This window comes from Callionymus lyra, chromosome 1 (assembly GCF_982586985.1).
Source record: "Callionymus lyra chromosome 1, fCalLyr1.hap1.1, whole genome shotgun sequence".
Classification (NCBI taxonomy): Eukaryota; Metazoa; Chordata; class Actinopteri; order Syngnathiformes; family Callionymidae; genus Callionymus; species Callionymus lyra.
Genome location: NC_141818.1, coordinates 2,641,761 through 2,667,389, shown reverse-complemented (window position 1 = coordinate 2,667,389; position 25,629 = coordinate 2,641,761). Strand labels below are relative to the sequence as shown.

At 36.3% G+C, this 25,629-nt stretch overlaps 2 protein-coding genes across 2 annotated transcripts in view; both read right to left on the bottom strand.

Annotated features, from left to right (window-relative positions):
- Window positions 1-96: 96 nt before the first annotated feature.
- LOC148087417 (tricarboxylate transport protein B, mitochondrial) lies at window positions 97-21,612 on the bottom strand. Its single transcript, XM_087788027.1, has 9 exons — window positions 21,311-21,612; window positions 10,879-10,986; window positions 8,278-8,377; window positions 2,934-3,072; window positions 2,770-2,854; window positions 2,457-2,561; window positions 2,263-2,378; window positions 2,076-2,149; window positions 97-1,011 (listed from the first exon to the last, which is right to left on the bottom strand). The coding sequence occupies exons 1-9, from the start codon at window positions 21,417-21,419 to the stop codon at window positions 897-899; spliced, it is 951 nt and encodes a 316-aa protein (XP_087644153.1). The 5' UTR covers window positions 21,420-21,612; the 3' UTR covers window positions 97-896.
- Window positions 21,613-23,278: 1,666 nt separating this feature from the next.
- cltcl1 (clathrin, heavy chain-like 1) overlaps window positions 23,279-25,629 on the bottom strand; it is a 36,977-nt gene continuing 34,626 nt past the window's right edge. The window contains exon 30 of the mRNA XM_087788026.1: window positions 23,279-23,994. Within this exon, the coding sequence (XP_087644152.1) occupies window positions 23,837-23,994 (158 nt within the window). The 3' untranslated portion in view covers window positions 23,279-23,836. The remainder of the gene's footprint in view (window positions 23,995-25,629) is intronic.

Genomic DNA, 25,629 nt, shown 5'->3' with positions numbered 1-25,629 from the left:
GACTTCAGGGGCTTAAGTCAGTTCAGTTAAAAATAAACAAGTATTTTTCACGAAGGTTTGGTTCCGTTTAAGACTCAAAAACGCCGACACTTCTGGTAAAGTTTGCGACAAGGCCTTTTTATTAGTTGGCAGTACCCAGGCACACCGCTAGGCGTCACTGGATGTTAACACTCGGCTACATTCGCACAGAAACAAGGCACATGAGTGATGGAACGAAATCAACGCAACACATCTGGAATGTAATGATGACAACACTTGTAAACAAAAGACACTAAATGATGCAAGAGAATAAATAATCAAGTTTTAGGTTCATTAGTCTGATTGTGACTCACAGTGAAATACAACAATTATTTTTCTTCCAACCAACAACACGTGAAAACAACAGCACCGTTATTTGTTTTTTTAACACCCAACCGCTACCAACAACATTCAATAAATATATTCTTAAAAGATCTCACAGTGTAATTACTCTCTTTAGTTTGTTCTGATGCATCGTTGGCACAGAAATAAAAATATCTATATTATTATTTACGATCATGCTGTCAGTACCGTTAGTTCAAATCGTATAAAAATAATCGGTTATTATAAGGCTTGGTGACGAACACTGGGACGACATGGATTAATAAACACACAATAGTACCTTCTTCTATGCCTGATTAAAATGTTTTTAAGAATTTTAAAATAATTAATTGAACAAAGCAGCGAGTTTAACTATCAAAGCTCAGACGCACTTAAGTATGAATTTATCCTCTTGTTAAAACTTTCTATAGTTATTCGGAAAAACTGCTTCGTGAAAGTGACCCCGGTTCTGGTCTGATCCCGGTCCTGGTTCTCGGTCTCCCGGCAGATCCTCGGACCCGGATCCGTGTGCGACGCCAGCAGGAACAGTGGTTCGTTCACTCGGTCTTCCAGACGGAGTTGAGAACCTTCACCACCTCCTCGTAGATGATGAAGACGATGGCCACGTCCAGACACACCCGGCCCAGCCGCGGCACCGTGCCCTTGTAGAACCTGGTGGACCACAGAGAGGGCCGTTACATTATGACCACCAGTGGAGAGAAGAATGAAAATCAAAGCCTCCACATTCTTTGAGCCACAATTTATCTTAATGAACTCTGTGTTTTGTACTTTGTCAGCAAATAAATTCATTTTCTACATTATCAGTTTTTACTCTTATTGTTGACATCGTTTCTGTCTCTTATCTTCTCTTGTTAAATTGCTAGAGGATCAAAATGTAAAAGTGATGGATGATATTGATATACTTTTAATGGCTGTTTATGTTATTTACTTAACTAAGTATTTTGTATTACTTCATCTTTTTTTTATTACTTTTATTGGTTGAGATTTACTTCATGCACAACTTGACTGAAGAATAATCCTGTTTGTTCTAAACAATCTTTATGAAAAAAAGTAATCAAACATTTATCAACACTTCTAATTCTTCTATATTGGAATCTTTCATCTCTAGTGTTGGATTTAAAACGATTTTCCTTTCTTTTACTCCTTTTTGTATGTTTCTACCATTAGAAAATATCAATACACTTAAACATGGCAATATTTATTTTCATGATACGTCATCGATTCAAATTTGCCTTTCAAATCATTTCAAATTACATTTTTTATCATAGTATTGTTTCATATAAAGTTTGTATAAAATAAAATGAGATTAATTCCTTTTTTTTATCATTATTTACATTTAACATGAAAATATTCATAGCGTTTGTTCATCTTTGTGTTGCAATTAAACCTCTGGCCACTAGATGGCAGCAGTCACTATGTCCTCAGGGGCTAAAGGAACGATGAAATGCTGCGAAAGTCTGGAGATGACTGAGGACGAGGGGATACAGTGACTACTGCAGCTTTGAAAAGCTGACGTTTGGACATATTTTGATTTGAAAACAAATTAAAGCAGTTATGTGGTCTGTAAATACTACAACACCAGAGTCAAGTACTGGACAATACTACAAATATATACTTGTTACTACAGTATCAAAATATATCGTATAGTATTCATGTATAGTGAGGTGGTCATAAAGTTTTGGCAGGTCCGTCAAATGTAAAAGAAAGTCACTCACGCTGCCACGCCCTCGTGTTTGAAGATCTTCACTGCACAGTCGGCGGTGCTCTTGTACTTGTGCGCCTCCAGACCCTGCGTCGAGAGGAGACCCATGAGGACCAGGTCACGTGACTCGACCGCCATGACATCAACACAAACAACAACAACATCACCAGCTCATGGAGTCAAAGACAGGTGACGCTCACCTGCATCCTGGTCTTGATGACGTCCAGCGGAGTGTTTCCAAACACGCTGGCGGCTCCGGCCACTGCTCCGAACAGTCCGGTCAGCAACGGGTTCATGGCCTTGTTGGGGTTATCGCCTGTGAGAAGATATTCATGATTTATTTATTTTAGAATAAACTCGTTTATTTCATGTCTATTATGGACCTCCATCCTACCTTTGTACCAGTTCTTCAGCGAGGTCATCACGTAGAACCGGATGGCCTGGTTGGAGCCTTGCTTCAGGACCGTGGCAGTGAGTCCCTGGTATGTTCCTCTCAGACCTGTTTTGGAAAAAGAACCTTGTTTTAATGCTGCAATCCCGCCTTTCGCCGGCAGGTGGCGCGTGGAGCGCAGAGATGTAAGTAGCGCTTAAACAATCAAAACAATATTCAATAAAGTATATACTTTAAAGATCAAGATAAAACTGGTAACACAACAGGAGTTCCAGAAAATCAAGGAAAAGCCTGAACAAATAAGAAAGTTCGTCACCTTGAACTCTCACGATCTCACGGACTCCGTGGTAGAATCCTTTATATTTGGGGTTCGCCGAGGTCTGGTCGTGGATGAACTTCACCTTGAGAGATAAAACAGTTCCGGAGGTTACAGAACAGTCTCTTATAACAAACACGGTCGATGACCTTCTTCAGACCGACCTTGACAGTTTCCATGGGACAGACCACGAACACGGCCTCCATCACGCCGGCGCCGAGACCACACAGAAGACCCTTGGTGCTGTCCAGGCGACCCGACTCGTCTCTGGCCCGGTTGCTCAGGAACTCAAACACCCCGAACCTGAGGAGGACATTCATTATTACGTCTGGAAAAATAATACATTCTATGAATTATTAATCCACATTAATTCAATTGTGTTTGATATTAATATGGTAATAAATGTACTATGAATGTTTATTGAGGTATTTGGATGTTTTTAAGTGTCTTGTTGGACGAAAACGAAGAGAAAAACTTGACATACAAAAAAAGACATGGCTTTATTAACCAATATGATTAAATTAAAGCATTAAATAAAAGTACTTCCTGTATGTGTATCATGTTAGCATGTTAGCCATTTAGCTTCTGCTACAAACAAATTTTAAATATATAGTTTAAGTTGTTCCAAAACTATTTCTAATGTCGAGGCTTCAATACAAGATGGACGTTACAGACGAGCAGTACAGAGGTATTTGTTTTTAAGTGTCTTTTTGGACGAAGATGAAGACAACGGAGCTCCAGTTGCTACATTAAAATGAACAAACATTTTTGTCTTAAACTTTAAAACCGAACAGATTACTCTGAAAATAATCCCAACCCTCAGTCGACAGGAGGGGGAGTAGAAAATGAAATGTGAATTTTGTGTGAATTGTCACTTTAATACTGGTTGGCTCAAGTAAACATAAAGTAAATTAATGTTCAAATTAATAAAATATAAAAGAGGTTTAAGAAACAGAGACGTCAACAATGATATGTTCTAAACAAAGTCAAACTAATGACCAAAGAACATTTTTTTAAAGTTTGGTAAAAAATGACAAAGTACAATTCCTCCTTTAGCAAATACCATGGAGTGATCTTCAACCAATCACAAGGCTAGGGTTTGATGAGTCATCCGTCATAACAAACATTTACAGAATTTGTTATAAATTCTTGATCAAATAAATGTGAAAACAATGGATGATTGTATTGGAAAAAATGAGTTTTAAGAGAACATATTCTGGGTTTTCCCTTCATTATGCCAACATCTGGACTTGGAAACAGCAGCAAAGACAAAAATCGACATGTTCTCTGTTTTGTTTTCCATATAAAATAGATATATGAAAACAAACAACATCTCAAATTCACATGAAACAAAAGAAAATCTTCAGTATAAAACTGAAACACTGGAGGATTTTCTTTGCATACATCAGAAAGTAAAATGTCTTTATTTTAAGTTAAATCATTTACTAGATATTGTTTATTATATCAGGACAGTCATGTTTTTTTATGTTAAATGACACATTTCATTGTTTTAACCAATATCCTGAAATTATGTTTTAATTGTAACATTTCTTGTTTTCATGATGTAAAGGAAACAACCGATGCATTTTATTATTAATATTATTTTATTAATCTTACTTTGCATCTCAAACATATTAGTAATGATTTAATCTGAAGAGGGATTTTATTTTTGCTTTATTTCTCCCTGTACAAATGTATTTGTTGTTCTTAAGATTTGGATGTATACGTTCCCTACTTGTAAAGTTGGTTTTCGTTAATTATAAATTTAGGTTGTGCAGTTTCCTGTGTTAGAAATATTATTATAATTAAAAAGAATATATATATAAATAAATAGCCAGTAGTGACGGAGCAGATAAATAGCGAGAACGAGGTGTTGCTGGAGCTGCAGGTGGTTCCTCGTGAAGCTCAAACAGCTCTTGAGTTATCAGCGTGATCACAAAGCAACATGGCAACGACTCCTTTCCCAGAAGGTTATTTTTAGCCGGAATTGAATTGTGGCGAAGGGAGGAGGACGTCGTCTGGAACCTTGAGTGAAACAAGCCGAGGGCGTCCAGACACCTGCTGACGACTGAAGACTTTCTCCTGGTTCATCAGCTTCTACTGACGGTTCCTGTTCATCAACCACATCTGTTCGTCACCTTTGTTTTGTGCGTTTAAACCATTAATGAACCAGTGTGGAAGTATATCAGAGTTTTGAATTAAACATTTTAAATTAAAAGGTTTTTTTAAGCATTATTATTTTTAATAATTTAATTCAAATATATCTTTATTGAAAGATTGAATTCGTTTTTATTGAATAATTGAACTCAATAATTTATATTTTTAAATCATTAAATGTAGCAAATTGTATTATTTTGTGTCGTCACACGATCGCCTGCAGGTTCGATTAAGTAGCTCGGTGCTCCATTATTAATGTCTGGTGATCTGCTATTATACAAGCATTTTATATTGAATTGAAAAGGCTACAAATTAATAGATATTGATGTTAGAAAATGTAGTTTTTAATTATTGAAATGAGAATGTCAAACTCTATGTGTAAAATATATATATTTAAAAAAATATATGATTTTTTAAAACTATTATTATATTAAAAAACGAGAATTTCAACCTTTAAACAAAATATGAAATCAATTACACTAAAATCTAATTCAACCTTTCAATATAGACGTTTTGAATTATTATTTTTTAATGAAATGCTTCAAAAACAACAACATTTCAGTGTCACCGCTTGTAGTAGATTTTTTTTTAACAAATGTCCTTTTATTTCATCCTTCAATATACAAATTATTTATTGAACTATTGAATACAATCTAATTTAAACTTTCAATATAAAACTGAAAGGTAAAAGAAAAAACAAGTGTGTAAAAAACATACTTATTTTACTTAAAAAAATAAAGAATTAAATTGTCAAAAAAATGCAGCCTTAAAATATACAAGGAAACTTAATTAAATTGTTTAAAATGATTAAGTATAAATTAAGTCTTTTGAATATAGAAATTATTGAATTTGATTATTCACTAATTTAGAGGTTTATTTTTTAACTCTTTTTTTTAAATAAAAAAATTTTCACAGTAGAACAAAAAATGTATAAACTAGGTGTTAGAATGTAATGAAAAGAAAAAAAGGGTAAAAAAAAAAGAAAGAATTCAATGCTTTATAAAACGTTGGCACTGATTCACGTCCATAAACGTGGAGCAACATCTTCAAACTCAGCACATTCAAGTTTGGACAACGTCCAACAGTACGAGTCAAGTCGGTCGTGCCAACGCTCAAGGTCGTGGAGGACGAGAGGAAAGAAGGATGAGTGGTCATGGATGGAAAGAAAAAAAAAAAAAAGAAAAAAAAGGGTCAAACCCTCTCCGGCCCCGGCCATCGCCGTGACAACCCGGCAGTGGAGGAGACGTTGAGCAATCAGGTAATGGGATGGAGGAGAGAGAGAGAGAGGGGGAGACAGGGAGGCTGGAGGAGGCAATAAAGGGGGGAAGGGAGGAAGACGGAGGGAAATAACCAATCGTAAAACTGTCACCACGCACTGGAGAAAGTGTGCTTTATAATCAAAGCTGCTCGTATTGATCTTGAAACCTCGATGTTTCTTATCAGCTCCACCTTGAAACCAGGAAATCTACTTCTGCAGCTCGTCACACGTGAGACTTTAAAGTACATTTTTCTTATTCATGCCACTGTTGACGTTCATCATCGTCACTGTTGCTAGCGTTAGCAGTTGCTAAAGAGTCAAATAAAGGAGTCTTGCTTCGACCGTGACTCCTGTGGCTTCATCTAATCTGGACTGTTTGTCTCGAGTCAACATGGACCGACCAGAGGTTCTCCGTGGTCTCGTGTTTCATTTGTGTTTCATTTGTGTTTCACTGGTTCACAGGTTTATTTCTCGAGTCGACTTGACGAGTCCAGAGTCACAGGCTGTCGTTACAAAACAAAACACTTCAACATTGTAATAATCAATACAGAGACGTGAGAAGAGAGAAGTGTCTCATGGTCTGGTACTGGTCCCCGGACCAGGGGTTGGACATCTTAGGTAGAACACCATACAATTCTCAAGTTATGATGTCGTACGAATTGAAGGTTGAATGTTCTTTATATTTTGGGAATAATCATACAGTGGATCATTATTAAGTTTATTTTTTAGATTTTATTTTTTATTTTATATTTCATAATGTGTGTATTTTTTATCTCTTAAATTTACAATTATGATTTCAATATTTACAGCGCTTGTTCATTTTTTGTATTGCAATTAAACTTCCGGCCGCTAGATGGCAGCAGTCATTACGCTAAAGGAACAATGAAATCCCCGCAAGATCCCGGCCATGACTGAGGACGAGAGGATACAGTGACTCCAGCTGCTTTTAAAGCTGATGTTTGGACATATTTTGGTTTTCATGAAAGAAGTTACGACTTCGTCAAGAGTCATGTGGTCTGTAAATACTACAACACCAGAGTCAAGTACTCGACAATACTACACATATATACTTGTTCTTACATTAACACAATATATTACTTTATATAGTATTGTTGTCCATGTATCATGATACGTATCGTATCGCCTGATCCAAACCCCTAGTTAATACAATTTTTGTTCAACTAAAAAAAGTGTTTTTTACTCTTTACTCAAAAAATAAACCTCTAAATTAGTGAAAAACAAACTACATATTATTTATTTTTTACCGTTTTCATCTAAAGGACATCGAGGATATCGACATTAAACACTTGAAACTTAAATTGGAAATCTTGGTGAATCAGCTGCCATTTGTGGTTCAGCCCCGTGGAGTGAAAAGAAAAAGATCGAAAACAACTTCATTCCACCAGTAAAAAAAACAAAAAAACAGCCGCGTCTCACAAACACACACTTTCTCTGGGTTTGAGTGACACCTTTGCTGCGCTTGAATGAATCCGTCTGTCCACAGAACAGACAGATTGTAGCCCCTGGTGACTCAACGAATCACACACACACACACACACACACACACACACACACACACACACACACACACACACACACACACACACACACACACACACACACACACACACACACACACACACACACACACACACACACACACACACACACACACACACACACACACACACACACACACACACTACAGTCAGTTTTTGATCTTTCTTTCAACGTCGGCATGTGTGTGTGTGTGTGTGTGTGTGTGTGTGTGTGTGTGTGTGTGTGTGTGTGTGTGTGTGTGTGTGTGTGTGTGTGTGTGTGTGTGTGTGTGTGTGTGTGTGTGTGTGTGTGTGTGTGTGTGTGTGTGTGTGTAAATGTCACTGCTGTGGAACGACAACACAATCACAAAGAAGGCTGCAGTGGCATTTACCATTTGCATTGTGGGTAATGGACTGGGATAAAGGGAGTCGTGGGTTTTGGTAAACGATCTAAGCGTCGTGGATATTTGAGAGTAAACTAAACATGAAATAATGAAACGACATCATCGTATCTGAACATCACGACGTGTCATGGAGACCAAGAGTGAGACCAACCTGACGGCAGACTTGGGGATGGACCCGTACAGCAGAGAACTCAGTCCTCTATAGAGTCCTTTGACACCGTGACCCTGCACCGTCTGCTTCACACAGTCACCTGGAGGAAGAGACATAGTTTCAGGATCATCTGTGTAGAACCCACGGACACTTCTGTCACAGGTAGGCACACAAAGGAGACCCTGGAAAGGAAGGGTCAGGGTTGGAGATCCAGAAGTCCAAACTATGAACTACATCAGCGGCTTTATAGGAATAAAATTGTGTTTAATGTCTATGAAAATATATCAGTGTCATGAGAATCTTGAAGGATTTAATTTAAAATTAACATTTTTAAATACTGTTAATTTGTTTTTTAAATTAAGTTTACAATTAAGATAAGAGCATTTGTTCATTGTTGTATTACAATTACACTTCTGGCCACTAGATGGCAGCAGTTATTACCTTCCTTTGCAGCTAAATGAACAATTAAATCCAACGAGATCCTGTGATGACTGAGGACGAGAGGATACAGTGACTCAAGCAGCTTTTAGAGCTGATGTTTGGACATATTTCAAAACAAATGAAAGCAGTTACGAGTCATGTGGTCTGTAAATACTACAACACCAGAGTCAAGTACTCAACAATATTACAAATATATCCTTGTTACTACAGTATCACTATATATTGTATAGTTGTCCCTGTATCGTAATACGCATCATATTAATATCATACACCTAGTTAATATTTTTTGTTCTACTGGGAAAATAGTGTTTTTTTTCCCAAAAGAGTTTACTCAAAGAAATAAACTACTATATTAGTGAATAATCTAATTCCATAATTTCTATATCAAAAGGCTGAATTTATACTTCAATAATGAACATTTTTGAATAATTTAATTAAGTTTTTGTATATTATGAGGTCGCATTTCTTTGGATAATTTATTTTTAAGTTAAATATAAACAATTTACACAGAGTTTGATATTCTAGTTCCAATAATTAAAGAATAAATACATATATAATAATAATATAATACAATATTTTTTAATTGTGGCCTTTTAAATACAACATAAAAATGTTGTTATAGTGCCACAAGACATTACCAAACGAGCACCGAGCTACTCGATCGAACTTTCAGCCAATCATGTGACACTGTTCACAGATCCAAGCACTCAAACCATGGACCACATGTTTCCCGTAAACATCTCAGTGAAATCTGAGACCAGCAGCTCATCATTCCTGCATCTGACGACTTGTTTTCTTGTTTGTTTCCAAGTCAACATCTGCGTCCTCAGAGCCACAGACTGATCATGTGATCGTGGACGGACAGAATCTCAACAGCTTCAGTGACAGACTGTCAGAATCACTGATGCGCTCCAGGATCGTTTAACGAGATCCTCGGAGGCTCCGGGACTAAAACATGAAGGTGGAGGAAGGTATGTTCTTGAGAACAGTCTGTCATCAAAGAACATAGTTCCAGACGGGAATCTTAAGAGAGGTCCCGAGTAGAACCAGGATAGGGAGATAAAGTCTTGTCATTATGGCTTTATAAAAATAAACAAAACATATGTTTGATTTATTTTGCACATTTTATTTGAACATAAATCCTACTAAAATCGCCTGATGTCATGAAATACATTTACTTTTTGAATTACTTTTAAAGAGAAATATTTTTAAATAAATTATTATAAAACTTGAGTTATTATGAAGTGATTTAAATTAAACATATTTAACTTTTTTTTTAACTACGCAGTGTGATGATGCATTTCAACAACTATGAACTAAACGTCATATTTAATACTTTATAAACTAATTTTAATAATCAGTCACTTTTAAAAAAAAACATTATTATTATTTCTTTTGATTCTAGCGTTTCTTAATCATCTTTGTTAAACTATTTTATGTTAGTGCCACATTTGCAGTTGTGAGTTTTTATTTGAACATAATGTTGTGTTTTTTCCTGTTTGTTTTGAGTTTATTTTTATTTTTTAGGATTTTCATATCAGAGTTATTTGTCTATCAACTCATTACTTTCATCATTAAAGGCCTAATTTGTAGGATATAAATCTGTGTGTCTGGCTCCCCCTGTTGTCCATAGTGAATATACATTATATATAATATATATAATATTATAAATTCTTGATAAGTTGCTTATACTTTACAAACTTCCCCTCCATGGGTCGAATTAAAAGCTATTTTATCTTAAAATGAATTTAGTCAAAACAAAGGACATCAAGATAGTTTATGCAAAATAATTATATATATATTTTAAGGGACAAGATAAAATATTAGGCCCTAAAACAAAGAACATGAAATGAATAATAAGAATAAATAGAAGCTTTAGATGAAATGTCACGTGTAGAATGTTACGTAATAGTAAATACTGCTTAAATATTTACAGTTTTCTGTTTGTTATTTATATTTATAACTTCTTTAATACTTGGTTTTTGATTTTATGACTATTAAATATTATTTCCGGACAACATATGATCATCATTATATTTGTTTTCATTTCCCATTTGTGAACGTCTGAAACTGATGACGATTATTGTAAATTGCTGATGTTAAAATGTGATAAAAAGTAAACATTATTAATCAATGTTACTTGTACACGGAGGTTCTTACCGATCCCTCTGTACTTGGGCGGGTTGGCCTTCTCGTCCAGCTGTAGCTGAGTCTTCACGTACTCCGTGGGGAACGTGATGCAGATCTCGATGCCGCCTGCGATGCCACCTGTAGATCAGAAACCAGCGTCAGGACAGATCGCTGACGTCGCAGTTACACAGTGAATAACAAGATGGCGCCGCACGCATCGTTACCACCGCCTCACTAATAGATCGTCCTCCACAAACATGATGGAAGATCGGAATGAATCAAGTTGATGAATTACAAACACGGACCTGAATCACACATGAAGGAATGAAATATTGACATTGTGTGTGTGCATGTGTGTGTGTGTGTGTGTGTGTGTGTGTGTGTGTGTGTGTGTGTGTGTGTTAGCGTGTGTGTGTGTGTGTGCATGTGTGTGTGGGCGTGTGTGTGTGTGTGTGGGGGGGGTGGGGGTGTGGGGGGTTGAAACTGGCCCAAAAGCAAAGCTAATGCACTTTAGAGATGAGTCACGGGAGAGGACGCTCGGACGACGGACATTCATTTAATTATCTGTGGGGAGGGCCTCCATTACCTCGGCCAGGAACCTCCATTAACTCAATGACACACACGTGACACAAAGAGTGTCACCACACACACACACACGCACACACGCACACACACACACGCACACACACACACAGACCTCCATGTTCGCAACATTTAATAAGAAAAAAGTATAAACATATGTAGGAGCATTTTTAAAAACACCTTTTTGAACGATAATAATTAATTTAATAGTATTGTTTAATAAACTTTAACTACTTACATATGAAACCATGATATTATAAATTAATGTTAGTAAACAAGGCTTAAATAAATATATATCTATACATACGTACATACATACAAACACACACACACACATATATATAATATATATATATATATTTATAGTTCTAAAACATATTAATATATTATGATAATAATAATATAAAATCTCGTTTTCCCTATTCATGAAGTTATAGATCATTTATGTTGTAGACAATTTGTACTTTCAATACATATATAAATGTACCATTTTAAATGTGTGAATAATAATAATACTTTAACCATTTTTAATCGTTTCATTTTGTAAACTCAAATTAAATACTTTTATAAAGATAACTGGATGTCACTTGGCTTACATTGACAAATTTATACGTCAGCGTTAGCTTCGATGCTAACAGTGCTAAACAAGGCTTCTCTAGTGTATGGTTAGGCTATATTTAGTAGAAATGTTTATTTTGGAAACAGATTTAATAGTTACAAACGTTTATTTTACACTTACTGTTGAATTAAAATGTATTTTACTAAATGATGTAAAGCTAAAGCACTAATGTAAGCTAATAGCTGTTATGCTAACGCGGCTAACTCAGATTTCATTTAATAAATAATCAATGATACTTTTCGAACAAGATTTGCAACATTTGATAATAATCTGACATTCAAAAGAAGTCATTTAACAGAACAAACCTTGGAATCTTTCCTCAAAGATAAACGTCCTGAGGTTTTTATCATCTTCATCTTAAAAGCACGAGCGCCGCCGTCGCTCATTCACTTTGAGGTGAAATCAATACAAAGACAAAAAGGCTTTTACTTAAAGCTGCTGCTCTTTTCATTACAGCGTCGACTGGAAATGCTTTTTTTGACCTTCGACCTCATCCACGTGACAGGATCATCTCACCAAAAGAGATTAATTTTACCTACTAGTTAACAAAGTAACACTTGAATTCACGCACAGATAGAACTCCTTGAATCTACTATTTAATCTAAATACAGACATAAAGTTTATTATTTTAAAACATCTGCATTATAATTCAACACTACATGTATTTTATTTATTTTGTATTATTCACTTTCTATCTCTGTAGTGTTTTATTCTACATTTTGAAAAAAAATAATATATACAGTACATTTTTTAAACAAGTTAACAAAGAGTAAACAATAGGAAATCAAAATAAATGAGTAGTTTATACAAAATAATAAGTCAAATAAGTGTTTTTCTAGTAGTACTCATATTTTAAGTTAATATTTTGACCATAAAATAAATACACATTTGAATGGAATGTATATATTTAATATTTTTACATTAATAAAAAGGTGCACAGCATGTTTTAAATTATTATTATTAAGTTACATGTGCAGTGATTATTTGACACAATATAAAAATCCAAAATGGCCGTCGGTCCAGCTGTGTTACCAACATGTTTCTATATAATACAATAACAACAAAAGTACAATCATTAAAAACAATATCATAAATTAGCACAAGTCATTGTAAACACACTCTGGTCTGTAATTCCTCTCGGTGTAGATTGTGTCGAGTCAGACCATTAATCACAAGATCCTTCGCTCAAGAGAAGAAAAAACAACCTCCCAACAAATCCGCGCGTTATCGGAAGCACGCGTCACATGATCAATCCTGGTCCGACCGAAGGACTCCAGACGTGGGTTTCTACCCCGGACTGGTTATTAATCTTCATCCCGACACCTGCTCTCTCTCGGCTCTCTTCTTAATATTTGCTCCTTCATCCCTCACTTCTTCCTCCGCGTCTTCTCAGGTATATAAGAAAAAAAAAATCAATCCATCCTAATAACACACTTTGCTATGAGACTCCAACCCAGAAAAGAGGGATGAACATGTACAACATGTATTATGAATTATTTACTACAGTATACTTCAGTGTAGAGGTTTAATTCTGTGAACGACTCGTGTTATACTCTGACAAACTGATATATGGAACCCCCCCCCCTCACACACACACACACACACTCTCTCTCACACACATACACACACACACACACACACACATACACACACACACACACACACACACACTCCCTCAGTCAGCAGCAGCCTGATTGACCGGCTCTGCTCTGATTGTTGAATCCGGCTCGTCCAGTTCTGCAGATACACCTTGTTGACATTCCTTTCTAGTCCCTCCTGCATTAGAACGGTTTGTAAGTCGAATCCCTTTTTAGCACCTTTTCACTTAATGAACGCAGACCTCTACCAAGCAGCTCCTTTACTTAGATCCAAAAACCCTTTTTAGCATTTGAAATCTTATTTCCGATAATAATAGTCGACGTATTTCAGGCATCAGTGCTCCACAAAACCATTTTATTATACATTTCTTGCACTTAAGTCTGGACAGAATCCTTCAAAAACATCGAGGTACCCGGATGGTATTTCAGGACATGCATAAGAAGGTCGCTTGTTTGGCTAGCAGCCCAGATTGTGCCGTTGTGTCCCTGAGCAAAACACTTAACCCTGATTGCTCGCGATGGCAGAGCTGGCAAGGTGCGTCGCGGCCTACTCCCATCAACGTGTGCGAAAGCCTGATATCCCAGAGGAATTGTCCCAAGGGACGAATAAAGTGATATCTTATCTAATCTAATCTAATGGACAAATGGACGACTAAGTGTAGAGCACTTTAAGTGCTGAACAAAGGTTAGAAGTAAAAACCATTTACCATCAACAAAATTAGTTGAAAAAAAAGGAACGAGTACTTTTTCTAACCGACAAAAAAAGGAAATGATCACATGAACCTCTTAGGAAAAGTAGAAAGTAAATTTAAAAATACAACAAATGAGTTGGTCTTTGACTTAAACACTCATTTGTATATGTATATGGATGTATAGCTAGCACTTAAAACACGTGTACAGTCGAGGACTAATAGTATTAATAAAATTAAACTATGTCATCATAGCTGATGTAAAACTCTCCATTTTTCGGGTGCAATATTTGAGATTGTGGCAGAAACATTTGGTCTTTTGGTTTTTATTACCTTAGAGAACGATAGATGTGTAAGAAAATATCAATACACTTAAAAATGTTGTTTTTTTATTTACACGATAATGTATCAATATTCAACAGAGCTTTTATTATTATTATTATTTTTACAATTAACATTCAAGTATTCACAGAATTTGTTTCATTTTGTGTCGTAATTACACCAAAAATATTACTTCCTACGCAGATAAACAAAAATAAATCCCCACGGTATCCTGCTGATGACTGAGGACGAGAGGATACAGTGACTCCAGCAGCTTTTAAAGCTGATGTTTGGACATATTTTGGTTTGAAAACAAATGAAAGCAGTTACGACTTCGTCAAGAGTCACGTGGTCTGAAAATATTACAACACCAGAGTCAAGTACTCGATAATACTACAAATATTTACTTGTTACTACAGTATCACATTATATTGTATAGGGGTGTTGGAAAATATTTATATGGCAATAAATTGCTATAATTTACAGTATCGATATTTGACAGCACTGTACTGATTTTATTTTTTATTTTTTAATTGAAAAAAAACTTTCAATTCAATCATAGTTCTTTCATGATTTATATTTATATTTAGTGTGTGAATATAAACATATTGGATTTTCAATTTACAATTAACAAGCAAATATTAACAGCGATTGTTCATTTTTGTGTTGCAATTAAACTACCCACATCTAGGTGGCAGCGTTGGTTATGTTCTTTATAGATAAAGGAGCAATGAAATCCTGGCATTGACTGAGGACGAGAGGATACAGTGAATCCAGCAGCTTTTTAAGCTGATGTTTGGACATATTTTGGTTTGAAAACAAATGAAAGCAGTTACGACTTCGTCAAGAGTCATGTGGTCTGTAAATACTGCAACACCAGAGTCAAGTACTCGAGAATACTACAAATATATCCCTGTTACTACACTATTAAAACACCAGAGTCAAATACTGGACAATACTACACATATATACTTGTTACTATAGTATTAATATATATCGCAATCTATCGTAGCCACTGAATTGTGATACGAGATTTATACAAGATAAAAAATCCAAATGGACGTGTGAAATTTCCCCTTAGTAGGAGCAAAGGATTGTGGGAGTTATCCAGGAATCCTTCAAATAACTAATGTTAACTCTGACTCGTGGTTACAAGTACGTTCTCGGTCGGAGGAACTTGAACTCGCTCGGAGGCTCAACGACACAAAGCAAAGTGGAGGGTCAGAGCTTAATGGACTCGGGTCCACAATGACCATGCGGGGGGGGTGAGGAGGGGGGGGGGACTTTTAGTGGTCCGTCATGTCTTCCTGCTGCCATTGGCTACTCTAAGTCAACAGCTTCTGTGGAGTCTGTGTGAGGCCTGAGGCGAGGGGTGTTGTTGTGGCTTTGAGAGAAACTGAGAGTTACTACCTTCATTTCCAGAAGATCCACTTCTGACTCAGCACTTTACAAACACTACACACCGGCCTCTCAAGTATTCTTGCTACACAATCTCGTAGCGCGGACCCACAACAGACAGTGTTGTGTTGGTCGACAGTGACTGAGCAGGTTTACAATAACAAAGACAACGTTGTAATAAAAGACAACGTTAGCAGCGTCTTAATCAAGTTTCCTTTCATTTGAATGAAGCTCTCGACTAACGGCGTCGTCGATCACAAGTGGGACGTGGCCATGAATAAACGGGTCCGCCGGAGGTTCTGGAAGCCCGTGGGCTGTCGGGTCAGTGACGTGCAGAACCGTGGAGCGAGCGCCGACTTTGACGAGTCCTCGGAGGGAGAGAGACGACAGGCGCTCGGAGAAACCAGCCTCCCTCCGCCCCCCCACTACCACCACCTCCTCCCCGAGGAGCAGATCCACCATCACTGGGATTCAAACTACAGACCAGATTGTTTAACTTAAACCTTTTTTGTCGTCTCTGGTTCACTGCTAACACATGAAACAATAACATTAGATTATCTTCCTTCAGCTTCAACATTTCTACCAGATTCATGGTAAATATATTTATATTATGTTCGTTCAAGACGACGTATTCGACGCCTGGATTCTGGTCGACAAGAACGTCAACAAACTTTCAGATGGAACTGGTTAGTCTTGTTTGGTTAACTGGGTGTATTTGTTATTTTACTTGTTTAACATATTTATGAACCAACTGCAGAATGTCATAAAATAATATAGAATACGAAGACAATTAGATGGATTCCACTAAATGTATCCTGTGAGATGGCTGAGGACGAGAGGATACAGTAGACTTCTGCATCTTTTTAAGATGATTTATACCGTGAGATTACGATGATGACTGAGGGCGAGAGGATACAGTGCACTCCTGCATCTTTTTAAAATGATGTATCCCGTGAGATTACGATGATGACTGGGGACGAGAGGATACAGTAGACTTCTGCATCTTTCTAAGATAATGTATCCCGTGAGAATCAGAGATCACTGAGGACAAGAGGATACAGTCGACTCCAGCATATTTTTTTTTAAAATGATTTATCTCGTGAGATTACGATGATGACTGAGGACGAGAGGATACAGTCCACTCCTGCATCCTTTTAAGATGATGTATCCCGTGAGATTACGATGATGACTGAGGACAAGAGGATACAGTCGACTTCTGCATCTTTCTAAGATAATGTATCCCGTGAGATTCAGAGATCACTGAGGACGAGAGGATACAGTCGACCCCAGCAGCTTTTTAAATTGATAATTCCCGTGAGATTACGATGATGACTGAGGACGAGAGGATACAGTCGACTACAGCAGCTTTTTAAGATGATGTATCCCTTGAGATTACGATGTTGACTAAAGACGAGAGGATACAGTAGACTTCTGTAGTTTTTTAAGATAATTTATCCCGTGAGATTACAATGATGATCATGTCATGTGGTCTGTAAATTCTGCCACACCAGAGTCAAGTACTCAACAATACTACAAATATATACTTGTTACTACAGTATCACAATATATTGTATCATGATAGAAAATTCTTGCTAATATTCACCTCTACTTCCTACCAACTCTTTCTCTCTCACCCTTCGACGACAAGTGACCATTAATTAGCAGATTCTTTACATTATTAATAAACCCGTGTTGTCGTCTAGAAACCAGGAAGTGATTAATTATTTTCATCTTCCCGCCGCGGCACGTTTTCCATCCAAGAATCCTGCGTTTGATCCAAACCAGTCCGCGGGCGTCGCATCATTCCATCTCTCCAGACAATAAGAGAAGAGAAGTCATCAGTTTCTCAGGAACATCTGGGTTAATAATGCATCGACGGTTCATCTGCAAACAGTCCGTTCTCTCGCGTCGACACTTAAATCTGGCTCGACTGTCACCGCCGTTCGTTTGCAAAAGTGCAGCAGATGTTTTGGCGGCTCATTAGAGTCGCCGAAGCATCGCGAGTCTGAACCTTCCTGCAGACCTGTCGAGCAATTACAGCACAGTATCTCAGGAAGGAGGAAGTTCTTTGAAATGGTATAATGCTAAATCTACTCCAGGAGCTTCCGTACTTGAGAAGAAGTTTAGAAAATGAAATGTACGTTGGCATAGGAAGGTATTAATGCTAACTTTATCATTAGCATAAGTCATTTAACTAATGTTTCATCTGCGATCAGTTATATTTCTTATTAGTGGTCGAGAAAATATAGATGCACTTAAATGTTGCAACGTTTTTTTTATTCAACAATACTGCATCGATAATTAACAGTTAACAACTTTATTTTATTTAAAATCATATTTTTATTCTATCGTAGTTCAATACAGTTGTTTAGAAATAAAATTACTAGCATTTTTTTTACATCTCCAATGTGTAAAATATTCTCAGCGTTTGTTCATTTTTGTGTTGCAATTAAACTCTAGATGGCAGCAGTCATTACATCCCCGCAATTAAAAAGGAACAATGAAATCCCGTGAGATTACGATGATGACTGAGGACGAGAGGATACAGTGGACTCCAGCAGCTTTTAAAGATGATTGAGCATATTTTGGTTTGAAAACAAATGAAAGCAGTTACGACTTCGTCAAGAGTCATGTGGTCTGTAAATACTACAACACCAGAGTACTCGACAATACTACACATATATATATACTTGTCTACAGTATCACAATATATTGTATCGTTGACACTGTATCGACGACAACAAATCAAAGAATATGTCAGGTTTGCTGCAGAAGTATTAATGCTAACTTTATCATTAGCATAAGTCACAATAACTAATGTTCCATGTACATTTCTTATTAGTGGTCGACGTCAGATTTATCACTTTGAATCACTTTTAAATCTTGTTGCATTTGTTCACTGTTCAATTAAGTCTAAAATATAAACAGTGAGCAAGACATTACTAGTCGAGCGACTCTCCTCGATTCATATTCAACTTGTTTTAAAAACGTGTTTTCTTCACTTACATATAAAGGGGGTCGAGTTTCTCACTTCTGCCGGCTCAGCACAACAGACAAGTTTAAACAAATCCGTGGGAACATTCCCCGAGTGTCATCTTCTATGACAGTGGATCACAATCTGAACTGTTGGCCATAAACAAACGTATATTTGTGGAAGAGATTGTAACAACAAACGTTAATCTAAGCACCATCAGACTCCATTTTAATTGTCTGAGGCTAACTAGCCTTTAGCATCTCTGCGACCTTCTCGTCCATTTTTGGATTTTCTACCATCTTCATGAACTACTTTTAAAGTTTAATTGTTGATATTTATAATCGTAACTAAGTTGACCAGGATCTTAACATGCTAGTTTGTTTATTGCTCTAGCGGCCACATTAAAAGACTTGGCTGGCCAGATTTGGCCCCCCGGCCCTATGTTGCTTCAGATTAACGGGGCCTGGAAGGGGGGGGTTCAACATGTAGGGATAGGGGGAGGAGCCACGACATAGCCGGCTGTCAATCAATCCATTGATTAATAATCAGTGTTTGGCTGCTGAGGAAAAGGTCACGGCCATATTTGTGTAACGGATGCTAATAAAGATCACAACTAACACTTGGGTAACACACAAAAAAGCCACAGCACACAGGGACACACACATTTGCTCTCAAGTGTATAGAGCTGCTTTTTAAACACAGATACACACTGAAACACACACCACTGAATCCCATGATGAGATAATAAATGAATAAATGCACACGTTTACGGTTAGTCGCACACTTACGATCACATATCTTTGCACCTTTTAGACACACAACAAAATATAGCGTACACAATAAATGAACACACTGGGGTTCTACTGAGGTGCACAACAACACTATTAAACCATTTAACTGTTTAAAAAGAGAGGGTTAGTAACGCAAACACACATTTGCTCGCTTATACACACACATGCACACACTGACACACAAGCACCGCTGCACAGACGACAAAAACATTTTCAAGACTACACATCTGAAGGGTTAAACACACAACTGAAGATCCACACCCAGCACAAAAATATATAAACATCAATTAAAATGAGTTAGACTTGGAAAGAAGTGCACACAATCGTTTGCTCTAGAACAGCCACACACAAACACAACCAAATACACAACACACATGGACACATTTTTAAACGACACACAACATTCATGTCATTCATTCATCCATAAAATGAATCCTTCATCGCTGCAGCAACACTCGACATTTTACGAAGCGACGCACAATCACATCATTCAGAAGCAACAACCCTGCGAGATGACAACACACTGCAGAGTCACAGCCTCGTGTAAATGTTCCTTCACTGTCGATACATGAAGAATTACTGAGAGTAAACTATGACTGATGTAAAAGACTGATGTAAAACCAGCTTGTGTTTACTCATAATGTTTATTCATCAACTCAGGGTCAAATTATTCTTCATATTATTGTATTTAACAGAGAATTTAAATTATAATTCTAGTTTAAAATGTGAAAACACTTTTAATCATACAATCTTAAAGTTTTCTATAAATATATTTACGAAAATAACAATATATTTTTTAATTATTGCATATAAATAATAAAAAAAAGACGAAATAAAACAACAATAAAACCCAATGTTATATAAGAATATTTATATATTATTATTATCAGGCAGAAATGCACTATAATGATGTTTGAGGGAAAATATTATATATATATATATTAATATTTAAAAAATAATAACCGTAAATATATATTAATATACTGTATATTAACATTATTATCAGGCAGAAAAGCACTATAATGATGTTTGAGGGAAAATATTATATATATATTAATATTTATATAATAATAACCGTAAATATATATTAATATACTGTATATACTTTATATTAATATTAACAAATATTGTACTTGGTAGAAATTTAATAAATATAAATTAAAATAAATACATTTTGAAATAAAATAAGTTATAAATGTGGATTTAAAAGAAAGCTCGTATAATATTCAACAGTTGAAAGAACACCATGATGCGTTCAAGGACATTAAACGTTCATTTATTAACCATGTTTTTGTTGTTATTCCTCCTCGCTGACTTCAACTTGTTCTACGAGTCCAGTCTGTTGGATTAGGCGACATTTTCCAAATACTTTCATCCCTTTTTTTCCAACAACTTTTCTCAAGTTTTCGGTTTTCATGTCACACTTTTCTTCCTCAAACCAGCGCCTGACATGATGATGTGTTTCTGCGGGGAACCGGATCAGAACTCACCGGCCAGGATCGCCTTCCCCGGGTGAGTGAGTTTGGCTCTCGCCGCCGGAGCCGCTGCCGCCGCCAGACACCGCGGCCGGTGGAAGCCGAGCGAACCCGAGTCCTGCATGTCGAGCGACACGAACCCGCGGAGAGGAAAATAAAATAAAATAAAAAACAACCTAAAAAAAATGTGCAGCGAAGAGTTTTTAGTTTCTTCTAAAAAGAAAGAACCGGAGCGGTCTGCGCATGCACCGAGGGCTTGCGCGTCTCCTCGCCCGATCCACGTCGCGTCCTGAGCGGATGTGAGTGTTGACAGTGGGCGGAACCTCCAGGAAGTTCGAGCTCCGAGCTGGAGCTGTAATTTGTCGCCATGGCAACCGTATGAGACGTAATCGTACGAGGAGAACCAGGAAGTGTGAACTCTAGAAACTTTTTTTTATTGGATCAGAACCAGGGCGTGGTGCCACAGTACCTCCTCCAGGACCTGCCGCGAACACGACCACACCCTGAACACACATAGAAACCACCAGTCAGGTGTGGGCGGGTCAGATTTGAACCATCGGAACCAGGACCAGGTTAGAACCGGAACCAAACCATTTATATTTAACATTTGTATTGTCAATCAAATGTGAATGAGTTGTTGTTCTGAGAGATGAATAAATATATAAATAAGATCCGGAAGAAACTTTTTTTTTTTTTAAAGAAAACCTTTTATTTTGAAATCTTTCTGTGTGTTGATTATTAAGTGAATTTTATTTTGGTAAAGTTAATTGTAAGTCAATTTAATTTATATAGCGCTTTTCCAGACCAGGGTCACAAAGCGCTTAAACAGTCAAAACAATATTCAATAAAATATATATAATTGTACAAAATATGCATTAAATAAATATGGTATTAAAACATGTAATAGTATCATTAAGAACTATTTCAAATGAGAAATTGAAATAGAATTTTAATTACAATGTATCATGAATGTCAGTGATATGGTTTTAAACAAATTAAACAAAAAAATTGCAAAGTGTATTTTAAGTTGCTAACGTTAGCATCTTAAGTTATCTCAGCTAGCCTAGCAAGATTTGCTAAAGCATGTAGCTATTCAGAACAAACTAAATAGCCATTTATATTTAGTTTTAAACAAACATATTGGATAACTTAAGAGTCCTTTACCAAAATATGTAAGTATTTCTATGATTTATTATTTAAATGATTAATCCATTTCTTACAAAAAGTTGGTCGGCTAGCCTAGCCAGGTTTGCTAAAGCATACGTCTCTACAAAACAAACTGAATATCTATTCATATTTAATTTCACAACTATGAATTTCGTAACTAAATAATCCTAAATAAATATTAAAGTATTTTCATCAATGGCGTTGTGTATTTTATTTTTGATTGATGTTAAAAATCGAATATCCAGCTAGCCTAGCAACCTTTGCTAAAGCATGAATCTCATGTCTTTATTTCTATCCATTATTATATTATGGGTATAACTATTAATAACAATTTATTATATTACGAAATTATCCTTTGTAGAAATATTAACATTTCATTGTAAAATATTTATATAATTTATTGACTGTGTATTAAGTTAGCGAGCTAGCCTCGAGCGCTAATGCGTGCATCTCTTCAGAGTAAACTAAATATACTGTATATTCAATGTTACAATTATTTATTGTACAATAAAAGTACACTTTACACAAATATGAACATTTATTAATAAAATAAATGTTTAGATTATGAATCTGATTCTCATAACAGACGTGAGAAAAACAAACGTCTGGAAGTGTGACTTTAAAAAAAACACGACTTAATTAACTGAAGTTAAATTAGTCAAAACTAATGAGGATATTTGAATAAATTAGTGTAATACAGGTGAAGACAAACTGGTTTGTCGAAGGAAACGATGTTTGTTCACAAACATGAAATAAACATTAACTGTGATCAGTTTAAACATATTATTGAAAACAAGCAAGACTCTGGTGGAGCTTCTCGCCCTCAAAGATATTTTTATTTACCTGCCGTTTTTGTTTTTTTTTGCATTTCGTGGCCGTTTTTTTCTTACAAAAATCATTCTGTTTTCATCGAAGACTACTACAACACACTATAGACAATACATCCATTATACTTCTTTGATTAGTATTTCAATATATCTTAAATTATCGCTCTCAGTACAATCATGACGACTGGAAAACTCCATTAGTAACACTGGTATATGTTTGTGCTCCTGGTGGCAGCGACATGCACACGCTGCAGCTTCTACCTTCCGGGTCCAGAGTCGCGGGACTTTGAGGGGGGACGAGTCACACGTTCACACAGAACACGAATGAGTCCGAGAGAGTCGACCTGCAGGGCGATCAGGAGGAGGAACTATTGCACGGAGCAGGGGGGGGTCGATGGTCAGAGTCTTGTAAGGCTGTCGCTGCAGAGGAACGTTTCCTCGGTGCTGGAGATGGAGGTGACGCTGGAGGTTTCTATTGCAGTTTCAGAGAAGCTGGGGCGGAGTCTGGAGAGGAGGGGGGGTCGGAGGTCAGGGGGGTGTGACGGGTCTACATGTTGAAGCCGTAGGGGGGCTGAGCAGGGTAGACGCCCACGCTGGGGACAGCGGCGGGAGCAGCAGGGGGTCCGGGGACGGGGTAACCGTAAGCAGCGTAACCTGGCTGAGGAGATACTGGAGCTGCAGCCGCCGTCAACATCAGCTGCTGACCTGCACACACACACACACACACACACACACGTGCACACACACACACACACACACACACACAAGTGTTAAACATGTACCAGAGCAGGGTATTGTGTACGCTATATTTTGTTGTGTGTCTAAAAGGTGCAAGGACATTTGAATATAAGTGTGTGTGCGACTATTCATAAATGTGTGCATTTATTTATTATTTATCTTATCCTATGGGATTCAGTGTTGTGTGTTTCAGTGTGTATCTTTGTGTAAAAAGCTGCTTGTGTCTAAAATAAACTATTAAATATTTTTTATATTCTACATTATATTAAATTCTGCAACACCAGAGTCAACTACTCGACAAAACTACAAATATATCCTTGTTACTACAGTTTCACAGTATATTGTATTGTTGCTACTACGCAAACAAAATGATGAAGTGTAGTTTAAGTTGCTAACATTAGCATCTAAAGTTAGCCAGCTAGCTTAGCAGCATTTGCTAAAGCATGTACCTCTTCAGAGGAAACCAAATATCTGTCCATATTTACACCCATTTATTAGAAAACTAAATCATTCTCAACATATATATGAAAGTATTTCTACAAATGTATTTTTTAAATGATGAATCAATGTTTTAGTTAGCCTGGCAATGTTTGCTTAAACATGGATCTCTTCAGAGCTTATCCATTATTATACAAATATTTATTTCATTACGAAAGTAACCTTTGTACAAACACGAAAGTTCATTATAAAATAAATATTTAGATAATTTATTTACTTCTCATATTAAGTTAGCGAGCTAGCCGCGAGCGCTAATGCGTGCTCCTCTTCAGAGTAAACTAAATATACTGTATATTCAATGTTACATTATATTCTACATTATTTTGAATTCTGCAACACCAGAGTCAAGTACTCCACAAAACTACAAATATATCCTTGTTACTACAGTTTCACAGTAACTTGTATTGTTGCTACTATGCGAACAAAATGATAAGTGTAGTTTAGGTTGCTAACGTTAGCATCTAAAGTTAGCCAGCTAGCCTAGCAGCGTTTGCTAAAGCATGTAGCTCTTCAGAGAAAACCAAATATCTGTCCATATTTAATTTTACTCACATTTATTAGAAAACTAAACAATTCTCAACATAAATATGAAAGTATTTCTACAAATGTATTTTTTAAATTAAACTTTTTTTTAGTTAGCCTTGCAATGTTTGCTTAAACATGGATCTCTTCAGAGCTTAATTTCTATCTATTATTATACAAATATTTTTTTCATTACAAAACTAACCTTTATACAAATATTAAAGTTCATTTTAAAATAAATATTTAAATCATTTATTTACTTCTCATATTAAGTTAGCGAGCTAGCTGCGAGCGCTAATGCACGCTCCTCTTCAGAGTAAACTATATATACTGTATATTCAACATTACATTATATTCTACATTATTTTGAATTCTGGAACACAAGAGTCAAGTACTCGACAATACTGCAAATATATCCTTGATCCTATAGTATCACAGTATTGTTGCTACCACGTGAACAAAAATGATAACAAAAAAAGACACACAAAGAAGTTCTCTAAACACAAATCCACATTGAAACACAGTAATGAATACATTCTAAATACATTTATAATAAAGTGTAAATTATACGAATATATATAT